The sequence below is a fragment of the Triticum urartu genome, chromosome 3A (assembly GCF_056163025.1).
Source record: "Triticum urartu cultivar PI428250 chromosome 3A, HENAU_Tu73, whole genome shotgun sequence".
In the NCBI taxonomy this organism is placed as follows: domain Eukaryota; kingdom Viridiplantae; phylum Streptophyta; class Magnoliopsida; order Poales; family Poaceae; genus Triticum; species Triticum urartu.
In genome coordinates, this window is record NC_141875.1 from 17,842,385 (window position 1) to 17,861,938 (window position 19,554).

General features: G+C 44.3%; 1 protein-coding gene and 1 pseudogene across 1 annotated transcript; one reads left to right on the forward strand and one right to left on the reverse strand.

Annotated features, from left to right (window-relative positions):
• Positions 1-1,805: 1,805 nt before the first annotated feature.
• Positions 1,806-4,405, reverse strand: LOC147977903 (uncharacterized; annotated as a pseudogene).
• A 5,128-nt stretch (positions 4,406-9,533) lies between these two features.
• Positions 9,534-14,560, forward strand: LOC147977904 (LEAF RUST 10 DISEASE-RESISTANCE LOCUS RECEPTOR-LIKE PROTEIN KINASE-like 1.2). The gene is made up of 4 exons (XM_087545996.1): positions 9,534-10,362; positions 12,985-13,032; positions 13,131-13,397; positions 13,508-14,560. Exons 1-4 carry the CDS (start codon positions 9,585-9,587, stop codon positions 14,440-14,442), a joined length of 2,028 nt encoding a protein of 675 aa, XP_087402122.1. The 5' UTR covers positions 9,534-9,584; the 3' UTR covers positions 14,443-14,560.
• The last annotated feature ends 4,994 nt before the right edge of the window (positions 14,561-19,554 follow it).

Genomic DNA, 19,554 nt, shown 5'->3' on the forward strand with positions numbered 1-19,554 from the left:
CGGGCTCCGATCCAGCAAAGCTTCGGGGATGAGTTCCGTCAGCACAACGGCATGGTGACAATGATGATGTTCTACCGACGCAGGGCTTCGCCTAAGCACTACAACGGTATGACCGAGGTGGAATATGGTGGAAGGGGGCACCGCACACGGCTAAGGAACGATCACCAAGATCAACTTGTGTGTTCTAGGGTGCCCCCTGCCTCCGTATATAAAGGATCCAAGGGGGGGTGCTGCCGGCCCTAGAGGAGGCGCGCAGGAGGAGTCCTACTCCTACCGGGAGTAGGACTCCCCTCCCGTTCCTTGTCCAACTAGGAGAGGTGGAAGGAGAGAAGGAAAGGGGGGGCGCCGCCCCTCCCTCCTTGTCCAATTCGGACTAGGGGGAGAGGGGGCACGCGGCCTGCCCTGGCAGCCCCTTCCTCTTCTCCACTTTAGGCCCATGAGGCCCATTAACCCCCCGGGGGTTCCGGTAACCCCCCGGTGCTCTGGTTTTATCCGAAACTTCCCCGGAACGCTTCCGGTGTCCGAATATAGTCGTCCAATATATCAATCTTTATGTCTCGACCATTTCGAGACTCCTCGTCATGTCCGTGATCACATCCGGGACTCCGAACTAACTTCGGTACATCAAAATGTATAAACTCATAATAACTGTCATCGTAACGTTAAGCGTGCGGACCCTACGGTTCGAGAACAATGTAGACATGACTGAGACAAATCTCCGGTCAATAACCAATAGTGGGACCTGGATGCCTATATTGGCTCCTACATATTCTACGAAGATCTTTATCGGTCAGACCGCATAACAACATACGTTGTTCCCTTTGTCATCGGTATGTTACTTGCCCGAGATTTGATCGTCGGTATCCAATACCTAGTTCAATCTCGTTACCGGAAAGTCTCTTTACTCGTTCCTTAATACATCATCTCGCAACTAACTCATTAGTTGCAATGCTTGCAAGGCTTATGTGATGTGCATTACCGAGAGGGCCCAGAGATACCTCTCCGACAATCGGAGTGACAAATCCTAATCTCGAAATACGCCAACTCAACATTTACCTTTGGAGACACCTGTAGAGCTCCTTTATAATCACCCAGTTATTTTGTGACGTTTGGTAGCACACAAAGTGTTCCTCCGGCAAACGGGAGTTGCATAATCTCATAGTCATAGGAACATGTATAAGTCATGAAGAAAGCAATAGCAACATACTAAACGATCGGGTGCTAAGCTAATGAAATGGGTCATGTCAATCAGATCATTCAACTAATGATGTGATCCCGTTAATCAAGTGACAATTCTTTGTCCATGGTTAGGAAACATAACCATCTTTGATTAACGAGCTAGTCAAGTAGAGGCATACTAGTGACACTCTGTTTGTCTATGTATTCACACATGTATTATGTTTCCGGTTAATACAAATCTAGCATGAATAATAAACATTTATCATGATATATGGAAATAAATAATAACTTTATTATTGCCTCTAGGGCATATTTCCTTCAGCTGGGGCAGCAGGTTGAGAAGTTGGTGTAGCTAGGCAGCAGTTTGAGTAGTACTACCTTGTGCTTGCTGTAGAAATAAGTAATATGAACTCAAATATTTATTTGAAATTCTATAATATTCATCTAAACTCTGTAGTATTCATATACAAGCAATCAAATTCTCTAATAAGTAAAATACAAAAAGAACACAAATATTCATTTGAATTTCTATATGATTCATCTAAATTCAGTAGTGTTCGTCTAAATCAATTAAATTCTCTAATATTCATCTAAAATGCAGGAAATATACCTCTGCTTTCTTACTCTTAACTAGGTGTGCATTCTTTTTTCTTTCCTCTCTCTGGATTCTTTTTGCAGCTAGCCTTATTGTGTCCAATGCTACCACACAATGAACACTTGATCATAGTTCCATGTTTGCTCATTTTCTTACCCTTCGGCTTCTCTGTTTCTTCCCTCTTCCTGTCATTGTTAGAAGGCCTGCCTGACATTTTCACATATCCAGGTGCTTGTGGCCTAGGATTTGGAGAAACTGGCCACATCTCCTCACCCTCAACAGGCTGCAAACAGTGGTCATATTTTTTTTTCTGCACATCAACTGAATAGCAAGGGTGGATGAAATCATCTACTTTTTTTCCACACTTGTAGATGGCACTAATTGCATGGCAGCAAGGAAGACCCGCCAACTGGAAGTATCCACATGAGCATGTCCATTTATCAAGATTTACAGTGTATTGTCTTCCTCTGTCATTGATGTGCTTCACTTCAAATCCATCTGTGCCATTCCAAAGCACTTCAACAAACTATGTCCTTGCAATACTTGCCTTCAACTTCTTGAAAATGCCAGGACATATTGTCCCATTCCACTTCTCACTCTTTGCCCTTTGTTCTTGCACTCTAACAAGTATCTTCTTCCTGATTCTCTCTTGCATGGAAATTATTGGATAAAACCTTGCATCTACTATTGAGTGATTGAATGACTCACAGATATTATTGTTGACATACTCACAATTTGAGCCTAGATGAAAAAATGCCCTTGCCCAATGCATAGGCTCTGTCCTCATAATGTCCTTCACTCCATCAGGTGTCTCTTGAGCAAGTTTTGCTTTGTGATAGTTGAAATCTTGCTTGTTAGAAGCTTTTGCAATGGCCCAAAAAAATTTCTGCCACTCATGAGATCTATGTTTCTTTCTCCAGTTCGCATATATGTGCCTAGCACACATCCTGTGTTCTGCATTTGGAAGTTGGGGTGGAATTGCATTTATTAATCCCTTTTGCTGATCTGAAATAACAACCTAGCCGGCTCCATTGTTGTTGATATCCAGATCTTTGATAAGCAGCCCAACAAACCACTTCCAACTTTCTTTTGTTTCCTTCTCAGCTACATCCCAAGCCACTGGATACATCTGGTTGTTGGCATCTCTTGCTATTGCACACAAAAGCTCCCCCTTCACTGCTCCTTTGAAGAAACAGCCATCGAGCCCTATCACTTTCCTGCAACCAGCTTTGAAACCAAGTTTCATTGCATTAAAGCAAACATAAAAACTCTGAAAATGTGTTTTGATCCATGTTTGTTGGGTCCAAACATACTGCAATAGTGCTTCCAGGATTGCTCCTCAATAGTTCCAACTGGTAATCAAACACTCGAGTGTATTCATTCTTCATACCACACATCAATCTGTCCATGACAAGCTTTTTTGCATGCTTACACTTAGAAGTTGACACATCAGCAAACATATCTTGGAGAACTGTTGCTTTCATGCTGTCAATCTTCCACATTGGGTTAGCTAGTATGAAGTGTTCATATCTTTGTGCAATCACTTTAGCGGTCACAAGTTTGTTTTGCCTATTCTGAGCACAATGATGTTCATCATTGAAGGTAACCACTTGCATTCTTGAAGTTCTTGAATTTTTTGCTGCATAAAATAGCCAAGGACAACCAGGCCATCCACACTTGGCCCTCACTCTATCTGACTCTGATTTTAAAAACTCAATACTCCTTTTTGTGACTATTCCATATCTTCTCAAAGCTTTGCAAAGTTGGTTCTTGCTTCTGAACACCATCGACAAACTGAAATGTGGTATTTCAGTGCTTTGCAAAGTTGGTTCTTGCTTCTGAACACCATCGACAAACTGAAATGTGGTATTTCAGTGTCATTGTCGTATCTTGGGTACTTGCTCTTCCTCTTCACTATCTGCCCATCTGAATCTTCATAATAGTTGTAGTCCTTGTCGGATGAGTCATAATTCAAGTCATCTTCCTCCCCCTCGAGCTGTACCTCCATGTTTGCAACAAGACTTCTCCACTATCCTCGCTATGTGGCATGTATTCAGTGTCGGAATCTGAATCTGAATCCGAATGGGTGTCTTCTCTGTCAGTAGCAGCATCATTTCTCCTTCTAATAATTGTTTGTTGCTTCATTGGGCTGGACAAAACTTGTGTGATCACACCAGTTTCATCAAGCACTAGCACATCATGCTCATCTTCAGCCGGTTCTGCACTAATGACCTGATCTGGTTCTAAATCAGATAAATGCACAAGTTCATCGTCCTCAAAATCACTGCCACTCCTAGTGTCATGGCTATCCTCGTCCCCATGGTACTCCACATACACATCTGCAACTCCACCCACACATATATAATCTGACATCTTCACACAAACACTGTCATTGTTAAGAAACAACAACCCATTGAGAAGTTCTTTGCCAGGAATATGAAAATAATACTTCATGGATTCCTTCAACTCTACATGATCTTTCACAAAGCCTTTCACCTCCTGTAGTGATAGTTTGTCTCTCTCAATCTCTGAAAAATCTTCATCTCCTCCCACATAATCCAACTTCGGAACAATGCGGATGAGCTCGCTACCAAAGTGAAATCCAACGTTCAATATGTCTACCGGGTCCATGATTTAGCTGAAAAAATATAGATGAATATAATTTATCAATGCTATTTCCAACACAAATCAACTGCAAAATCTGACCAAAAGACCTAGCTTTCCAGCGGCAAGAACATCCCCAATTCTGTCCCTATGAACCCTAACCCTAATGCTGTGAAATCAACGAGTAAATTACTTCTAACGAGGGAGGAGGAGTTCGGGGACGTTACCTTCGCCTTCATCCTTCCTCGCCTCGTCACGATCGTCACTGCCGCGGTGATCACCCGGCCGTCGCCATTGCAATCGCCAGAAGCAGAGTCGAACGCCAGGGGACACTAGCGATTGAGACAAGGTCGATTGGAGGGCCGCCTGGGCCGGCCCATGCACTTTGCACACACACGCACCGCCCTCTCTCCCCCCGATCCCCTTTTTTGTTGTTCTCTCCCCCACAATCCCGATCTTTTTGGTGGGGGGGGGGGGGTAATCCCGATCTCCCCTTGCCACATACGCAATCCCTGTTTGGGTTTGCCTGTAAGGTTTGACTTAGATTGGGAATTATTAGATCAGGGTCCTAATTTGAGGGATTAAGAGTTGCGGGTCCGATTTAACTAACCCCTACGAGATTAAGGTTTAAATTGGACTTCTTCCGTCTACATGTAAACCACATCGCTCCATAGTGCGGTGAAATTTTTGCATGCCCGGAGACACACACACACACACACACACACACACACACACACACACACACACACACACACATTATCCACCTCGGTTGAGAAATGTTTTGGGACTGTCCAACTTCAATCTTCAAATCCCGTCAAAATTATCAATCTTAAACCGCAGTGGATTTAGTTTTTAATTCTACATCAACTCGTAGGCGGAAAATATTCGTGCAAGTGGGCTCTATACGTACTTCTTAATTGCGGGTTATAAGATTGGTTATTACATTAGTACTTATTTCTCCTTTCTCTCTTTCTTTTTTTCCTTCCCACACCGACCTTGACGATCCTGAGAACATTCAGTTAGTCACATTCACATACAACCTTCAACTTTGGAGGAGCCAAAATGTTTCCCGGCCACAAGCGCGCGGGCACACACACACTATCCACCTCGGTTGAGAAATATTTTGGGACTGTCCAAGTTCAATCTTCAAATCCCGCTAAAATTATCAACCTTAAACCGCAGCCAAATTAGTTTTCAATTCTACATCAACTCGTAGCGTGGAAAATATTCGTGGAAGTGGGCTCTATACGTACTTCTTAATTGTGGGCTATAAGATTGGTTATTACATTAGTACTTTTTTGAGTGAAGTGCACTCTACCTCCTCAAACTATTTCGATTGTATCACGTAGGTTCTCAAACTATGAAAAGTGTCATCTAGGTCCTCGAAAATCCCTGATGTGTAATAAGTGTGTATATATGTGACACTTCTAAAATAGTTTAAGGACCTATGTGACATCTTTGAAATAGTTTGAAGACCAAGATAACACACATATTGCACTTTGAGGACCTAAATTACGATTTTTATAGTTCAAGGACCTACGTGACACCTCTGAAATAGTCCACTTCACACACACACACACACGCGCGCGCGCGCACACGCACACACACACACACACACATCCACACGCACACACGCACACCCACACGCACACGCACACGCGCGCACACACACACGCACGCGCGCGTGCACACACACACACATTATCCATCTCGGTTGAGAAGTATTTTGGGATTGTCCAAGTTCAATCTTCAAATCCCGCCAAAATTATCAACCTTAAACCGCACTGGATTTAGTTTTTAATTCTACATCAACTCGTAGTGCGGAAAATATTCGTGGAAGTGGGCCCTGCACATACTTCTTAATTGTGGGCTATAAGATTAGTTATTACATTAGTACTTTTTTCTCCCTTCTCTCTTTCTTTTTTTCCTCCCCTCCGACTGTGATGACCCCGAGAGCATTCGGTTAGTCAGACTCACATAAAACCTTCAACTTTGGAGGAGCCAAAATGTTTCCCGGCCACAAGTATTCATCGTTAAAGCTCGTTGTCATCACTGTGCGTCTCCGTTGCATGTGGCCGTAAAGCTCGTTGTCATCACTGTGCGTCTCCGTTGCATGTGGCCGAGGAGACACCACAACCTCACACCCATGCTTTCCGGGTGCAGCACGCGGCTGCCGCTCATCACCGTCTGTTCCCACGGCTCGTTGCAGGCCCATGTACTCTGCCACTCTGCCGGCGTCCACCCAACTGATACAAGTAACGGCGAAAACTGATGAAAACTATGTTTTGAAGTTTTGAAAAATTATCAAAATATACAGTACATCAATAAACAGTGTTCTATTATCACTTAAGATTCCAAGTTCAAACATTAATTATTTTATGAAGTATGCAAACATAAATTCAGCAACAGATAGAGTCGAACAATAAACACCACTATTAATTGCTAAGATACGTGTGATGGAGATGGAACCCCGATTGCATGAACCTTGCGGTGGCGCTATGACGACATTGAGTAATTCCAATGCCATCCCCGCCAGTCTCTCGAAAGGGTTTAGGGTTGATCTTAGGGCGTTCTTCCGATGAAAACACATTTGGTCTATGTTGCAATGTGGATATCTTCCATCAGAATATCGTATTTTGATGTGGATATCTTCCCTGACTTTCTATGCGTCACCCGTTGGACTGAAAAACTTAAGTGGATAATTGGCAAATATCTATTCAGAAGTAATGATGACATACCGTACCAGCCATTACCATGGATGTATCTAGAAGATTCTAGCTAATCTATACCTACTATACCTACTTTTTTCTGAAAGGCCTACTATACTACACTACCTACTAATAAAGCAAGGTGCGTTTCTCCAATATTTTCATCCGTCCATCATAGATTATTTTCTATGCGATGTGGTACTAAATTTTTGTGCGTCTATATGCTAGAAAAGAAAAAAGGTTTGTCCAGAATTCCATAATTGGGCCACGCGTGCTCAGGCCCAACGAAGCCTATCAATTTATTATTGCCCACGCAGTTGGGAAGACCTTATTTGTCGCCTGAAGCAATAAATAGTTGAAGCTTCGCACAGGGCGCCTAAGTCTGGGCCGGCCCGTTTCCTCCTTTTCGTTGTTCTATTTCTACTTTTTTTTCTTTTCCTTTCTATTTCGCTTTAATATTTCTTTTTGCATGTTCCCTCTTTATTTTTATTTTTTCCTGTGAAGTATAAATTCACAAAGATATTCAGAATTTCAATTTTTGTTTAAATATTCAAAAAATTGTCAGAATTCCAAAATTTTGTTCCTATTTTGAAAACTTTTAAAAAATTCTTGTTTTGAAATTTTCTCAACATTAAAAATTGTTCTCATTTAAAAAAAAAGTGTTTGTGTTTGTCAAAAATTCGTTGAATTTTTAATAAAAAATAAATTTTGTAAAATGTTCCTTATTTTAAAATATTCTTGTTTTAGTGAAATATTGACAAATACAAAATAATATTTGTGTCTAAGAAAACATATTTAAATAGTTTTTGAATATTCCCCTTATAAAAACTCCAAAATTCCAAAACATTTGTGTTTTTCTAAAATTTGCATGTTTTAAAAATATTTTTTGTGAATTTAAAAAACTATTCATGCTTCTAATTTTGTTCGTGTTTCTCCAAATATATTGGAATTTTGATAAACAAATGGTCGCATTTTTTAAATATTGTCGGCGTTTCCAATAATATTCACCACTTAATATTTTTTGAATGTTCAAAAAAATCAATTTTTTTCTAATTTGACACTATAGTATTTTCTTAAATAACCGCGCTGGCGATTGGTTAGCGGTGCATGTTCGTTCGATGTTGGTTGACTATAAATAAAAGAAATTGTCGGCATGTGCCAATAGAATAGAATATGTTGTTTGGCTTTAATTGAAGCAAAATTATGGACACTTGAGCACTGAAATAATCAAAGAAAATAACCCTCGAAAGGAAGGGACATTGGTGCCTGATTATGCTAATGAAATGAGATTTATGCGTTGTAATTAATAATCCACCATGTTATGCCGTCGTAGGATAGAATGGTCGAAGTAACCGTGTCCCGAAGTTCGCCGCACGGCCACCGAATGAGGAGGAAGGCACAACCCCGAGATGGAGGCGGACTCGGAGAAAAAAAGGCATGAGTTCGGTGCTCGTCACCACGCCGACGAACCCCACCACTATTAAGATTTCCCGTGTCAAACATGTCCGACGAGAAGACCATAACTCCTTACTCTGTCGCCTACCATTGTGTAGACCCTTTTTTGGATGACGGTTCAATTATCTTTCCCGTTGGTTCTCGTAAGAAAAATATCTCCCCCGTTACAACGCATGGGCATATGTGCTATATTATCTATGCATCGTGCCAATTATTGTCCTATTACAAGCTCTAGAGGCGAAGATTCAAACAATAATGGTAGAAATGTCGTTAACCCTTCAATAGGCTACCCTTCCTGTTGTGGTCCAATCGGACTCTCTGGGAGCTCTCTCTTCGACGCCGGATGCCCCCCTCGTTGAATCGCCTTTTGGTAATCTATGAATTTCATGGTAGAACGAAAGTTAAAACCAATTAAGGTAGCTAGATCCCTGAATAGGGTATCTCATTGTCTTGCTACTTATGCACGGACAGCTCGCAGCATCGCTTGTTGGTTGTAGCAGGCCCCCGAATGTCTTCATGATCTTGTGTTAGTTTTTTGAAGGAATATATGATCTTGTATTAGTAAACTGTAAACTTGATGCTATTGAATAAATATGCCTGATTACCTGGAAAAAAATCATATAGTTTCTCCCTAATTTCCTTTCGTGTAATCCTAGATTTCAGCAGGCTCCGACGAGGCGTGCCTTCGGCTCACTCTAGTCGTTGTTAGGTGGTCTACGGATCTGATTGTAATTTTTATTATCTTTAGTGTTTTTTATACTACTATGATTAAAGATGAATAGATTGAAAGTTTTTCAATTAATTTTTTTGCTCGGTAGCCATAATCCTCCATACGTGCTTAATTAAGCTTCGAGCCTGTGGCGGAGAAAACCGCGATGCCGTTGCTGCGACGAAGATGCGATAGAGACTTGCGTAACGAAAACCGGGAACAGTACCAGTCAAAGACCATGTACCAGCGTACCGACATCATCCACTTCATCCCTCACAAGTATTACTACGAGACAAGTTCCACGGTCCAAGTGCGCGCGTGCTCGTCGCAAACCATGTCCATGCTGTCGCTGCAGCTGCTCCTTCTCCCGCTCGCCTCCTTCCTGCGCATGGCTGCATCCACCACCGGCACCGGCAGCAACGGGAGCTGCACGCAGCGGTCATGCGGGGGCCTCACCATCAGGTACCCCTTCTCCCTCGCCGGCGCGCAGCCGCTCTACTGCGGCTACCCGGCCTTCGACCTTACCTGCGACAACGGCACCCGCCGCTCCTACCTGAGCAACACGTTCAGGGAGCACCTGTTCCGCGTCGACAACATCTCCTACGTGGACAACACCATGATGGCCGCCGTGCAGACCGCCTTCGCCGGTGACAGCGGCTGCCCCGTCCCCGACTTCAACCTGACGGCCAGCCTCGCCCTCTTCCCGTTCAACATCAGCTCCACGAACAAGCGCCTCGTGTTCTTCTACAACTGCACCGTGCCGGCTGAGATTCGGCTGCGGCGCTCGTGTGGAAACCACGCGATGGGAGCGTACATCTCGGGTCATTGGGACGGCGGCGGCGAAAACGGCACGCTGCCGCAGGGGGTTTCCACCAACTGTAGCTCGGTGAGCGTGCCGGTGCGCCGAGGACTGGATCGAGCTCATGAGCAGTACGAGCGGCTAATCAGGGATGGATTCCTCCTGAAGCTTCCAGCGCCGCTAGGGGACTGCGATCGATGCACACACCTGAGCGGCGGGGAGTGCAGGTTCGATCAGTTTGCGTTCCAGTGCGTCTGCTCTGACGGGAAGCTCTGCCTTAATTCCACCGAAACCAACTCAACAACCCATCCAGGTAACTCAAGATCGTTTTCTTTCTTAACTTCTTGCACATATTATCCTCAGAATTAGTAAGAGTAATACTGCATTACAGTACTGCGTTGAGATCTCTTATGCACCATGTCACTTATTTTAAGTTAGATACTGAAATGGTCAATTCGTGAGCTTGGACTGCGTGCCTTTGAATAAGTTTGGTCATGGCAAATTGGTTTATATGTGTCTGCCACTCGTTCATAGGGCGAACCTCATTGTACAATACAAATCTATGGTCTGCCCGTCTATGGGTAGCAGCCACTCATGCTGTCACTGTCAAAGTTGTGTAGTCGATTGTGAATTTGTGATGCAAATGTCTTTTTCTTTTCTGACCATTCAACCTGTCAATTTATTAGTCCAACCTTTGCGTTAGACTTGTGCTTTGTTGTTCTTCGAAAATGAATAACAAAATCTTATCTAACTCCTATGCTATTAGATTTTACGTGAAGATTGGTGCAAATATTATTATTTTTTACTTTTCATTGCTTTACATTCATTTATGTTTTTGTGCCATTTTTTTCTTTTTTGACCTCATGCGTAAACTATCCTCCCCCCCCCCCCCCCCCCCCCCCCGCCCCCAAATAACAATCAACAAAAAAAATAAGTGAAAGAACAAGAAAACAGAAAAAAAAATACAACGCTGACAGCTAGATGAGATTAGGTTAATTCTCGTCTAGATGGGAGAGCTAGACCACAGCTAGCCTTTCCGAAAGTCAACAATAAACTTCGTGGACAGTAAAAAGATGAAAGTGGATACTCTTATTCTTCAGAGTGGAAATTCAGAAGGCTAAATTCTTTAAAGCCCAACTAAGATCCAGAGAGAAAGTGGATTGTGGGGTCAGGTGACTCATCTGGTCTGCCCCTAGTATGAAGGGAACCTGATCTGCAAGTCTTCTCCCCAAGTCTTCCATGGAAATCTCAAGATGGCAGCTCACTTTGTTTGATATTTCCTACCAAAACCTTCGACGTGAGGAGAACGGCAGCCAACCTACCACGCATGGCACTTCATTTTGTCGTGCCCCTTAACTTGTGCACAGTGCAGAATTGATCTTTTGGCTTTTTTGCATTTTTTTTCTTCTTCTTGCATGTCATATCGGTGAATACTGCCATTTCTTTTTGAGGGTTCTCCACCTTACTTTACTACTCAAAGCATTAAGGAGATTACACGTCATAACATGGCAAGGGTTATCCATAGAGTTCTGATAATGATAGCCAAACTTTTGGTCAGCAGGTAATATTGCTCTGACCTGTTAACTATCTATCACTGTCATGAGACGTGCGGCCATAATCAACGTAGTCAATTTGGAAAAAGGTTTTTTCGTGGTGAAGAAATTTAGAGTCCAATTTTCCTTCCTTTTTAAATCGAAGAACCTAGTCAGTCTTTTTAATCACTCCCAATTTAGGTGCCTAAATTTATGCATATTCGAGTGCGCTTCAGGTCGAAATGGTACCCACACTTTGTGAAGTTATGTACTCTTCCCGGTTCATAACATAAGAGATTGTACAATATGTGTTTGCCAAACTTGTTTAGATTTGGCCATCATCGGTATAAAATGGATCATTAATCCGGAAAAGTTCATATTACTAGATTTGTCAGGAAATATGTATTCACAATCAATTTTTTGCTTGAACACAATTCACTCCATTTCAAAATAGTTTTTCTTTCTGGCTTTGCATAGTCTCTAATATGCAACTCTGGCTAATAATTTTGTATAAATCTAGGCATGCAAGTGGGTAACCCAAAGGGTACGTACCCTCTAATCGGAACTAGATCAATCAAATGAACTATAAATCCCAAAGAGGGTACCCTAACGTCCATCAATTTGCACCCCTAGATAAATGCATGTAAACAGTAATGATAAAATACATTGTAAAACAATATGATGAAAAACCCGGTGCTATCTGCACGAGACAGGGATTCCGAGCTGGCAAAGACGGCAAAGACGATGGCTATCTATTGATCCCAGTGTTTCAAAAATAACTGAAAATTTCATATCTAAAATTCCGAAGACGGCAAAGACGATGGCTCTTGGCACATATTCCTTTTGCCGTCAACCTTGGCATAGAATTAGGGCACCAGCTAAGAACCTTTTAGATTTTTTTTTAGGAAACGAGAACCTTTTAGATCTGTCTGTCGCTTTTAAACAGCAGAGCACTAATGGGCCACATATACGGCTCATCGGTGGGTATGTAGCAGCCCGTCAATGGTACACCATCACTACTCACGGGCCTACTTTCTTGCTCGTCACCGTTGGCTTTTTCATAAAAAAACTGTTGTTTGTTGGAGTCACTGCAGATAAGACATAGAGTTTTTTTAGGGAATTTTGAATACAATGTAATAAAATCATAATTTATTATAAATTACGTACTAATGAAGTAATTGTTGCTTTTTTATGTGAATCAGTTAATTGTTGTTCACAGCCTTCCTTTAACAAATCAAAATATGTCTTGTAGAAACATAAACCATGAATGAGATAGGATATTTGTCACTAGCTAATCTTCACAATTAAGGTTTTGTTCCTTTTATGTTTCTTGCATTTACATATACTGCATTACTGCTATTCAAATGTCCTGATTCTTCTTTGTTGGACCTTCCGGCATACAGATACGGACACAGGTGCAGATAAAAATGTTGGAATAAAGTTTGTCACAGGTAATGATAACTTCATAACCCCGCCAAAAAATTGATACCTTTATGCATGCATGCAGTAATCTTGCTTGCTCACTCACTCAGCAAATATATGCCTTCAGGAATCACAAGTGGTGTTCTGTTTGTCATCATACTGGGGCTCGTGTGCCATCTCATACAACTCAACCGAGCCAAGAACAAGAAACGATCTGCGTCGATGGACGGCCTCATCCGTGAAGGATCGCCGTTGGCATCGCTCCGGAAGGAGTTCAACCTCGCCGGCTCGCCGTGCACGCACATCTTCACCTACGAGGAGCTCGACGCAGCCACCGACGGCTTCGGCAACGCCAACGAGCTCGGCGCCGGCGGCTTCGGCACAGTCTACAAGGGTACAGCACAGCCACACGCGCGCATAGCCATTGTTGGATTCCTCAGAGCTTCAGACTTCAGTGGTATATATAATATTGAGTTATTGACGACGTACGATGTGTTTGCTTAGGGGTTCTCCGGGACGGGAGCGTGGTGGCGGTGAAGCGGCTGTACAAGAACAGCTACAAGGGCGTGGAGCAGTTCGCCAACGAGGTGGACATCCTCTCGCGCCTGCGCCACCCCAACCTCGTCGCGCTCTATGGCTGCACCTCCTCCTCGCCGACCTGCCGCGACCTCCTCCTCGTCTACGAGTTCGTCCCCAACGGCACGCTCGCCGACCACCTCCACCACGGCAAGGACGGCGGCGGCGACCCCCTCATGCTCGCGTGGCCGACCCGCCTCGGCATCGCCGTCGAGACGGCCGCCGCGCTGGCCTACCTCCACGCGCACCAGGTCGTGCGCCGGGACGTCAAGACCACCAACATCCTCCTCGACGACGGGTTTCACGTCAAGGTGGCCGACTTCGGGCTGTCCCGGCTGTTCCCGGCAGACGGCGCCACGCAGCACGTGTCCACCGCGCCGCAGGGCACGCCCGGGTACGTCGACCCCGCGTACCACCACCGGTACCAGCTCACGGACAAGAGCGACGTGTACAGCTTCGGCGTGGTGCTCGTCGAGCTCGTGTCCTCCAGGCCGGCGGTGGACATGGCCCGGGCCGGCACCGACGTGAACCTGGGCAGCATGGCCGTGCGCATGATACAGTGCTGCGAGATCGACCGGCTGGTCGACCCGCGGCTAGGGTACGGGTCGTCGGCGAGCGAGACGAAGGGGACGATCGACCTGGTGGCTGAGGTGGCGTTCCGGTGCCTGCAGCCGGAACAGGACGTGCGGCCGTCCATCGGCGAGGTGCTGGACGTGCTCAGGCAGGCGCACCAGAGGATCACGGAGAAGGGAGCCTCCGCCACCACGGATGGTGCGGTGTTGCTGAAGAAGAGCAGGGACGGGTCGCCTGACTCCGTCATGCACCAGTGGATCAGCCCCTCGTCCACCTCCAACAGCATCTGAGCATGCATCACAACACTTCTGTAAAACATTTATTCAGCACCTTCAGAGAATGTTCCCGCGAATCCGATCCAGAACAGGAAAGATAATTTAACACACTTACAGACGACTGAAACGGCAACATCTGTTAAAAATCTTTTTTTGACACAGTACATACGCAAGCGCTCATACATACGCGTATACACTCACCCCTATAAATGCACACACGCACACCCTATCCATATGAGCACCTTCGAGAAAAGGAGCCGGCATATCATTTTGAGATTTACGAAGTCACCGTAGGCATCTCGTCATCGACGAAAACGTCTCCTCTACTGAAAGCACATCGCCGGAAATCCTGAAATAAATTCAGAAATAATGCAATCATCGGGACTTGAACCCCGGTGGGCTGAAGATACCATCCAACCACAGGTTGTTTTGCCATCCGTTAAAAATCTTTCAATTGTTGAAGTCTATAGGGCTAGATAATTTACATTTTTGTATAACCCTTTTGGGGATACTGGATCAGTGGATCAGCCCCTCGACCACCTCCAATAGCAGCTGAGCATCACAACACTTCTCTAACACATCTAGCAATAATGCTAGACCTACTTAGATTCTACAAACGTTTTACTTCACTTTTCAAACTAAGAAGGTGTTTGGCAACAAAAATGGTAACGTGAATGGTAACGCAATCAAATCGCAGCGTTTTAGGAGGTGTAACGAGTTATTTCTTAATTTGTTTAGTTGGCCTAGGCAACGTAATTGGATAACGTCGCTCGTCTTCTTCCCAGCGCGTCTGTCTCCCTCACTCAAGACTGCCGCCGTCGCTCGCGAGCTATGTTCCTCCCTTTCAGCCGCTTGCTCCTCCCGTGCCGCCAGCTACTGCGACCTCGCCGCCTGCTCGGTTAATCTAGCGCGCCGCCGGCCGCTAGATCTCGCGTGCCGCTGACCGCCGTCTGACCCAAAGCATGTGTGCCGCTAACTGCTTGGATCTCGCGCTGCGATGGACGCCGGCGAAGCATGCCGATCTCGCGCTGCGACGGACGCCGGCGAAGCATGCCAACGGCTGGCGAGCTATGGTTGTCGCTGCTCTTTTTCTCTCGCGCCCTTTGAGCGGCTTGTGTGGCTGCGGGAACCGAAGACGGGTCCCGATACAGCCGATTTGGGGCGTAATCAGTTTTGTATAGCGATGGGACCTGATTACACTGTATCTGAATACAGCCGTGGCGAAGCAAACATGATTGGGCGGTAGCTGATCCCGTTGTAATCAGATTACGTTACAATCTCGGTAACCAAACACCTCCTAATTCTCCTCATTGATTCAACTGGGGTGTGCCTCTTCATCCCCTATTACCAATCATAAGGCCAACTTCAACGCACGATCCCAAACGGCCGTCTGTTTTCGTCGGCTTTTCGTTCGCTTGGGGGTGGCAATGGAGTCGTGTCTGCCTGGATTTCTGGATGCGACGGTCGTGTGCCCAACGCGCAGCCGCATACATTTTCTTGCAACACATATCTTTTCATCATTGATTATTGATACATTGAGCACATCACCAAATCTTGACTAGAATAGTAAGAAAAAAGAAAACAAGAACCACGAGAAGATATTTTAGAAGATATCCAATTTCCATAACTGCTCCCGATAGTTGGATTTGTGCCTTTCTCGATGCATTCAGTGTTAATCTACGGAGTCTCGATCTTGCGTGCTTCTTTCTTTTTCGAGTCTAAAGAAGTAGACATTGCTTCTTCACATCTAGTCTCATCTCTACCCTCTATTCTAGCAACAAGTGCACGAACATCTATTAAATTGCGCGCTATCAATAGATCGATGTATTTTTCTTCCCAATACCAAAAGTTGCATCCATCCTACACAATACATATATAAGTGTAAGCAAAATGAGCTGAACTAGCACATACCCCATCGTTTGCGCACTTGACGAACAAACATCCGGGATGTTCCGGTGTTCTAGACACATGGCGCAAGACCTTCTGTGGGTAGTCGTCGCATTTTCTGAGTGGCAATGGTGCACCGGCGAGCCTTTGGGCTTTTCCCTAGAGTCTTGGGCAGTTGACGCGCAAGAATAAGGCCGCCACCGTCGAGCTGCTCGGGCTTTTCCCTAGAGTCAACACCGGCTGTGGCGGAGAGAAGAGTGGTGACGGGAGGGGGCGGTGGAGGGAGGCGGGGATGCCCCGGTGCGGCGCAACATCGCCACACGAGAGGGGGGAGGGGTTAGGTATTTGTTATTCAGTTTGTGATCCTTGCTGAGAAGATGGAAATTATTGTTGATGTTATTATGTAAATTAGCAAGGTGGCCCTGGCAAATGCGTGCGCATTGTCTTTAGTTATTTGAATATATCTAAGAACTAATATTATATCAGAGAAATAATTTATTATGTCATGGTTATTCATATTATATGATATCAATAGTAGGAAACGGGTCATCAGTCCCGGTTGCTAAGGGCCTTTAGCCCCGGTTCTGCAACCGGGACTAAGAAATCAGGACTAAAGACCCCTACTTTTAGTCCCGGTTGTGTTAAAAACTGGGACTAAAGGAGCTTCATGTGGCCGCTGTGGGGCGCCTAGGCAGGAGGACCTTTAGTCCCGGTTGGTAACACCAACCGGGACTAAAAGGCGGCCACGCGTTAGTAGCTGCAAGCGCTGGGATTTTTTTTTTGAAAGGAGGGGTTTAGGTGTTTCATATTGTGTTTCCCTCTTTTCTTTTTGTGTTTACCATTCAATTCTTTTACACTTAGGGTTTTCATTTTTATTTTATATATGTTTTCCATTCAACTAGATGCTAGCTACTACATATAGCAATGAAGGAACCATTACACGACATTGCCATGAATATAGAGAGAAGGTACCTCTCTTTCTCCGTGCTTGGTCGAACAACAAGTTTTATGAAAGCGCAAGTGCTACCTGAGTGATTTTGGTAATTAATGTCAACATATCTCTTGTTGGACTAATGGTTTTATCTAGTGTATTTCAGACAAGTTTAACAATGGCGTGAAAAGGACAAAAGGATGTGGAACCCCATCAAAATGCTAAGGACACATATTGGCAAAAGCTCAAGATTCTTCATCTTTGTTTTAGTGATCCAAGATCACATTGGGTTCATAGGTAAGCCAATACTATTAAAAAGGGATGGGGTGTTGTTTTAATGGTTTGCTTGCTCAAATGCTTAGTGATACTGCTCCAAACCGCCAACTACTTTCTCCATCCAAATATGTCAACACCCTAAACTCCAACTCGGCCGTACCGATTCTTTCTATCCGGCGCCACCGAGTTCATATGACATAGCCATAGCCAGAAACCCTAATAGTCCGGTCACACCGATACGGATCTCGGTCTCACCGAGATGGCCTTGCCAACTCCCTATTATTAGTTGCATTTATTTCAGTTTCACCAAAATTTCAATCGGTCCCATCGAGATGGCTTGACCAATTCTCTGTTGCCCTATTGCTTCACGTTGGTCTCACCAAGTTGATACAATTGGCGCCACCGAGATGAGCTTTTCCCTAAGCCCTAGCACATCGGTCTCACCGAGTTGTTCCAGTCGGTCCCACCAAGATTCCTAACGTTCACATTTTGAACTAATTGGTCCCACCGAGTCTAGCTATTCGGTCTCACCGAGATGGGTCAAATGTGTGTAACGGTTGGATTTTGTGTGGAGGCTATATATACCCCCTCCACCCCCTTCTCCATATGTAAGAGAGCCATCAAAACGTGCCTACACTTCCACCATACGTTTTCTGAGAGAGAACCACCTACTCATGTGTTATGATCAAGATATTCCAAGCCTACCACAAGAATCTTGATTTCTAGCCTTCTCCAAGTTGCTTTCCACTCAAATCATCTTTCCACCATAGCCAAATTTGTGAGAGAGACTTGAGTGTTGGGGAGACTATCATTCTAAGCATAAGAGCAATGAGTTCATCATCAACACACCATCTATTACCTTTTGGAGAGTGGTGTCTCCTAGATTAGTTAGGTGTCGCTTGGAAGCCTCTGTCAAGTTGTGGAGTTGAACCAAGAAGTTTGTAAGGGCAAGGAGATCGCCTACTTCGTGAATATCTATCCGAGCGAGGTAAGTCCTTCGTGGGCGATGGCCATGGTAGGATAGACAAGGTTGTTTCTTCGTGGACCCTTTGTGGGTGGAGCCCTCCGTGGACTCGCGCAATCGTTACCCTTCGTGGGTTGAAGTCTTCATCAACGTGGATGTATAATAGCACCACCTATCGGAAGCACGCCCAAAATCTTCGTGCCTTCATTGCGTTTGCACACTCCAATCTTACCTCTTTACTTTCTTACAATTAGCATGCTTCACTTTTTCTGCTGCATATACTCATGTCATGCTTGCTTGAAATGTATTGTGAATACTTAAACTTATGCTAAAACTCAACCTTAACTTGAAGAATCTAAAAACTGCTACTTTTTCTTGTTAAGGGTCTAATCACCCACCCCCCTCTAGACCCCTCTTCTCGATCCTTTCATTTTCGTATATCTATTCGATGCTACTGCATATAATACACGTTCATGCAATTATACAAAATAACATCTCAAACGATCCCTAATATCTAATTACCAACTTTCAATCCCACTTCCCGATGATATACTCCGGTTTTAGCTATGATCTCTTCAAGGAAGAATCCTGCCAATTTCTCTTGAATTGCTTCTATGCGAGCCTTTGGTAGGAGTTCGTCCCGCTTCCGTTGGAAATATATGAATGAAACTCAACACAATTGATGGTAATAAAATAAAATTGTGAATATTGTTTACGTACTTCAAGTTTTTCTAAACTTCTGCCCGTCTCATAGGTCATCTGGCGAATGAACTCACAAATGTAGTATCCACATAAATTATTCCCAGATCCCTGCCTCGAGCACTTTACGAGAATACAGTTCAATCAAAATAATAATCAAGCATGATAGTGGTATTGAAACTAGAATCAAAGAGATGCGCGGACTTAGCTAGTACTACTTACATTGAGTTGTTGAAATCGCAGCTCCTCTCTCCATTCACCACTAGCCTGCTTGATGAACTCTTTCCGTACCCTGCCCGACAAAGAAAATGAATAAATGAGTTATTCAAATGAATGAAAGTTGCCAATATAGTGCGATAATGATTGAAAT

Coding starts and splice junctions, on each gene's coding strand:
- LOC147977904 (XM_087545996.1), top strand. CDS start 9,585: ATGTCCATGCTGTCGCTGCAGCTGCTCCTTCTCCCGCTCGCCTCCTTC. Junction 10,363..12,984: donor CAACTCAACAACCCATCCAG/GTAACTCAAGAT, acceptor TCCGGCATACAG/ATACGGACACAGGTGCAGAT. Junction 13,033..13,130: donor TGGAATAAAGTTTGTCACAG/GTAATGATAACT, acceptor ATATGCCTTCAG/GAATCACAAGTGGTGTTCTG.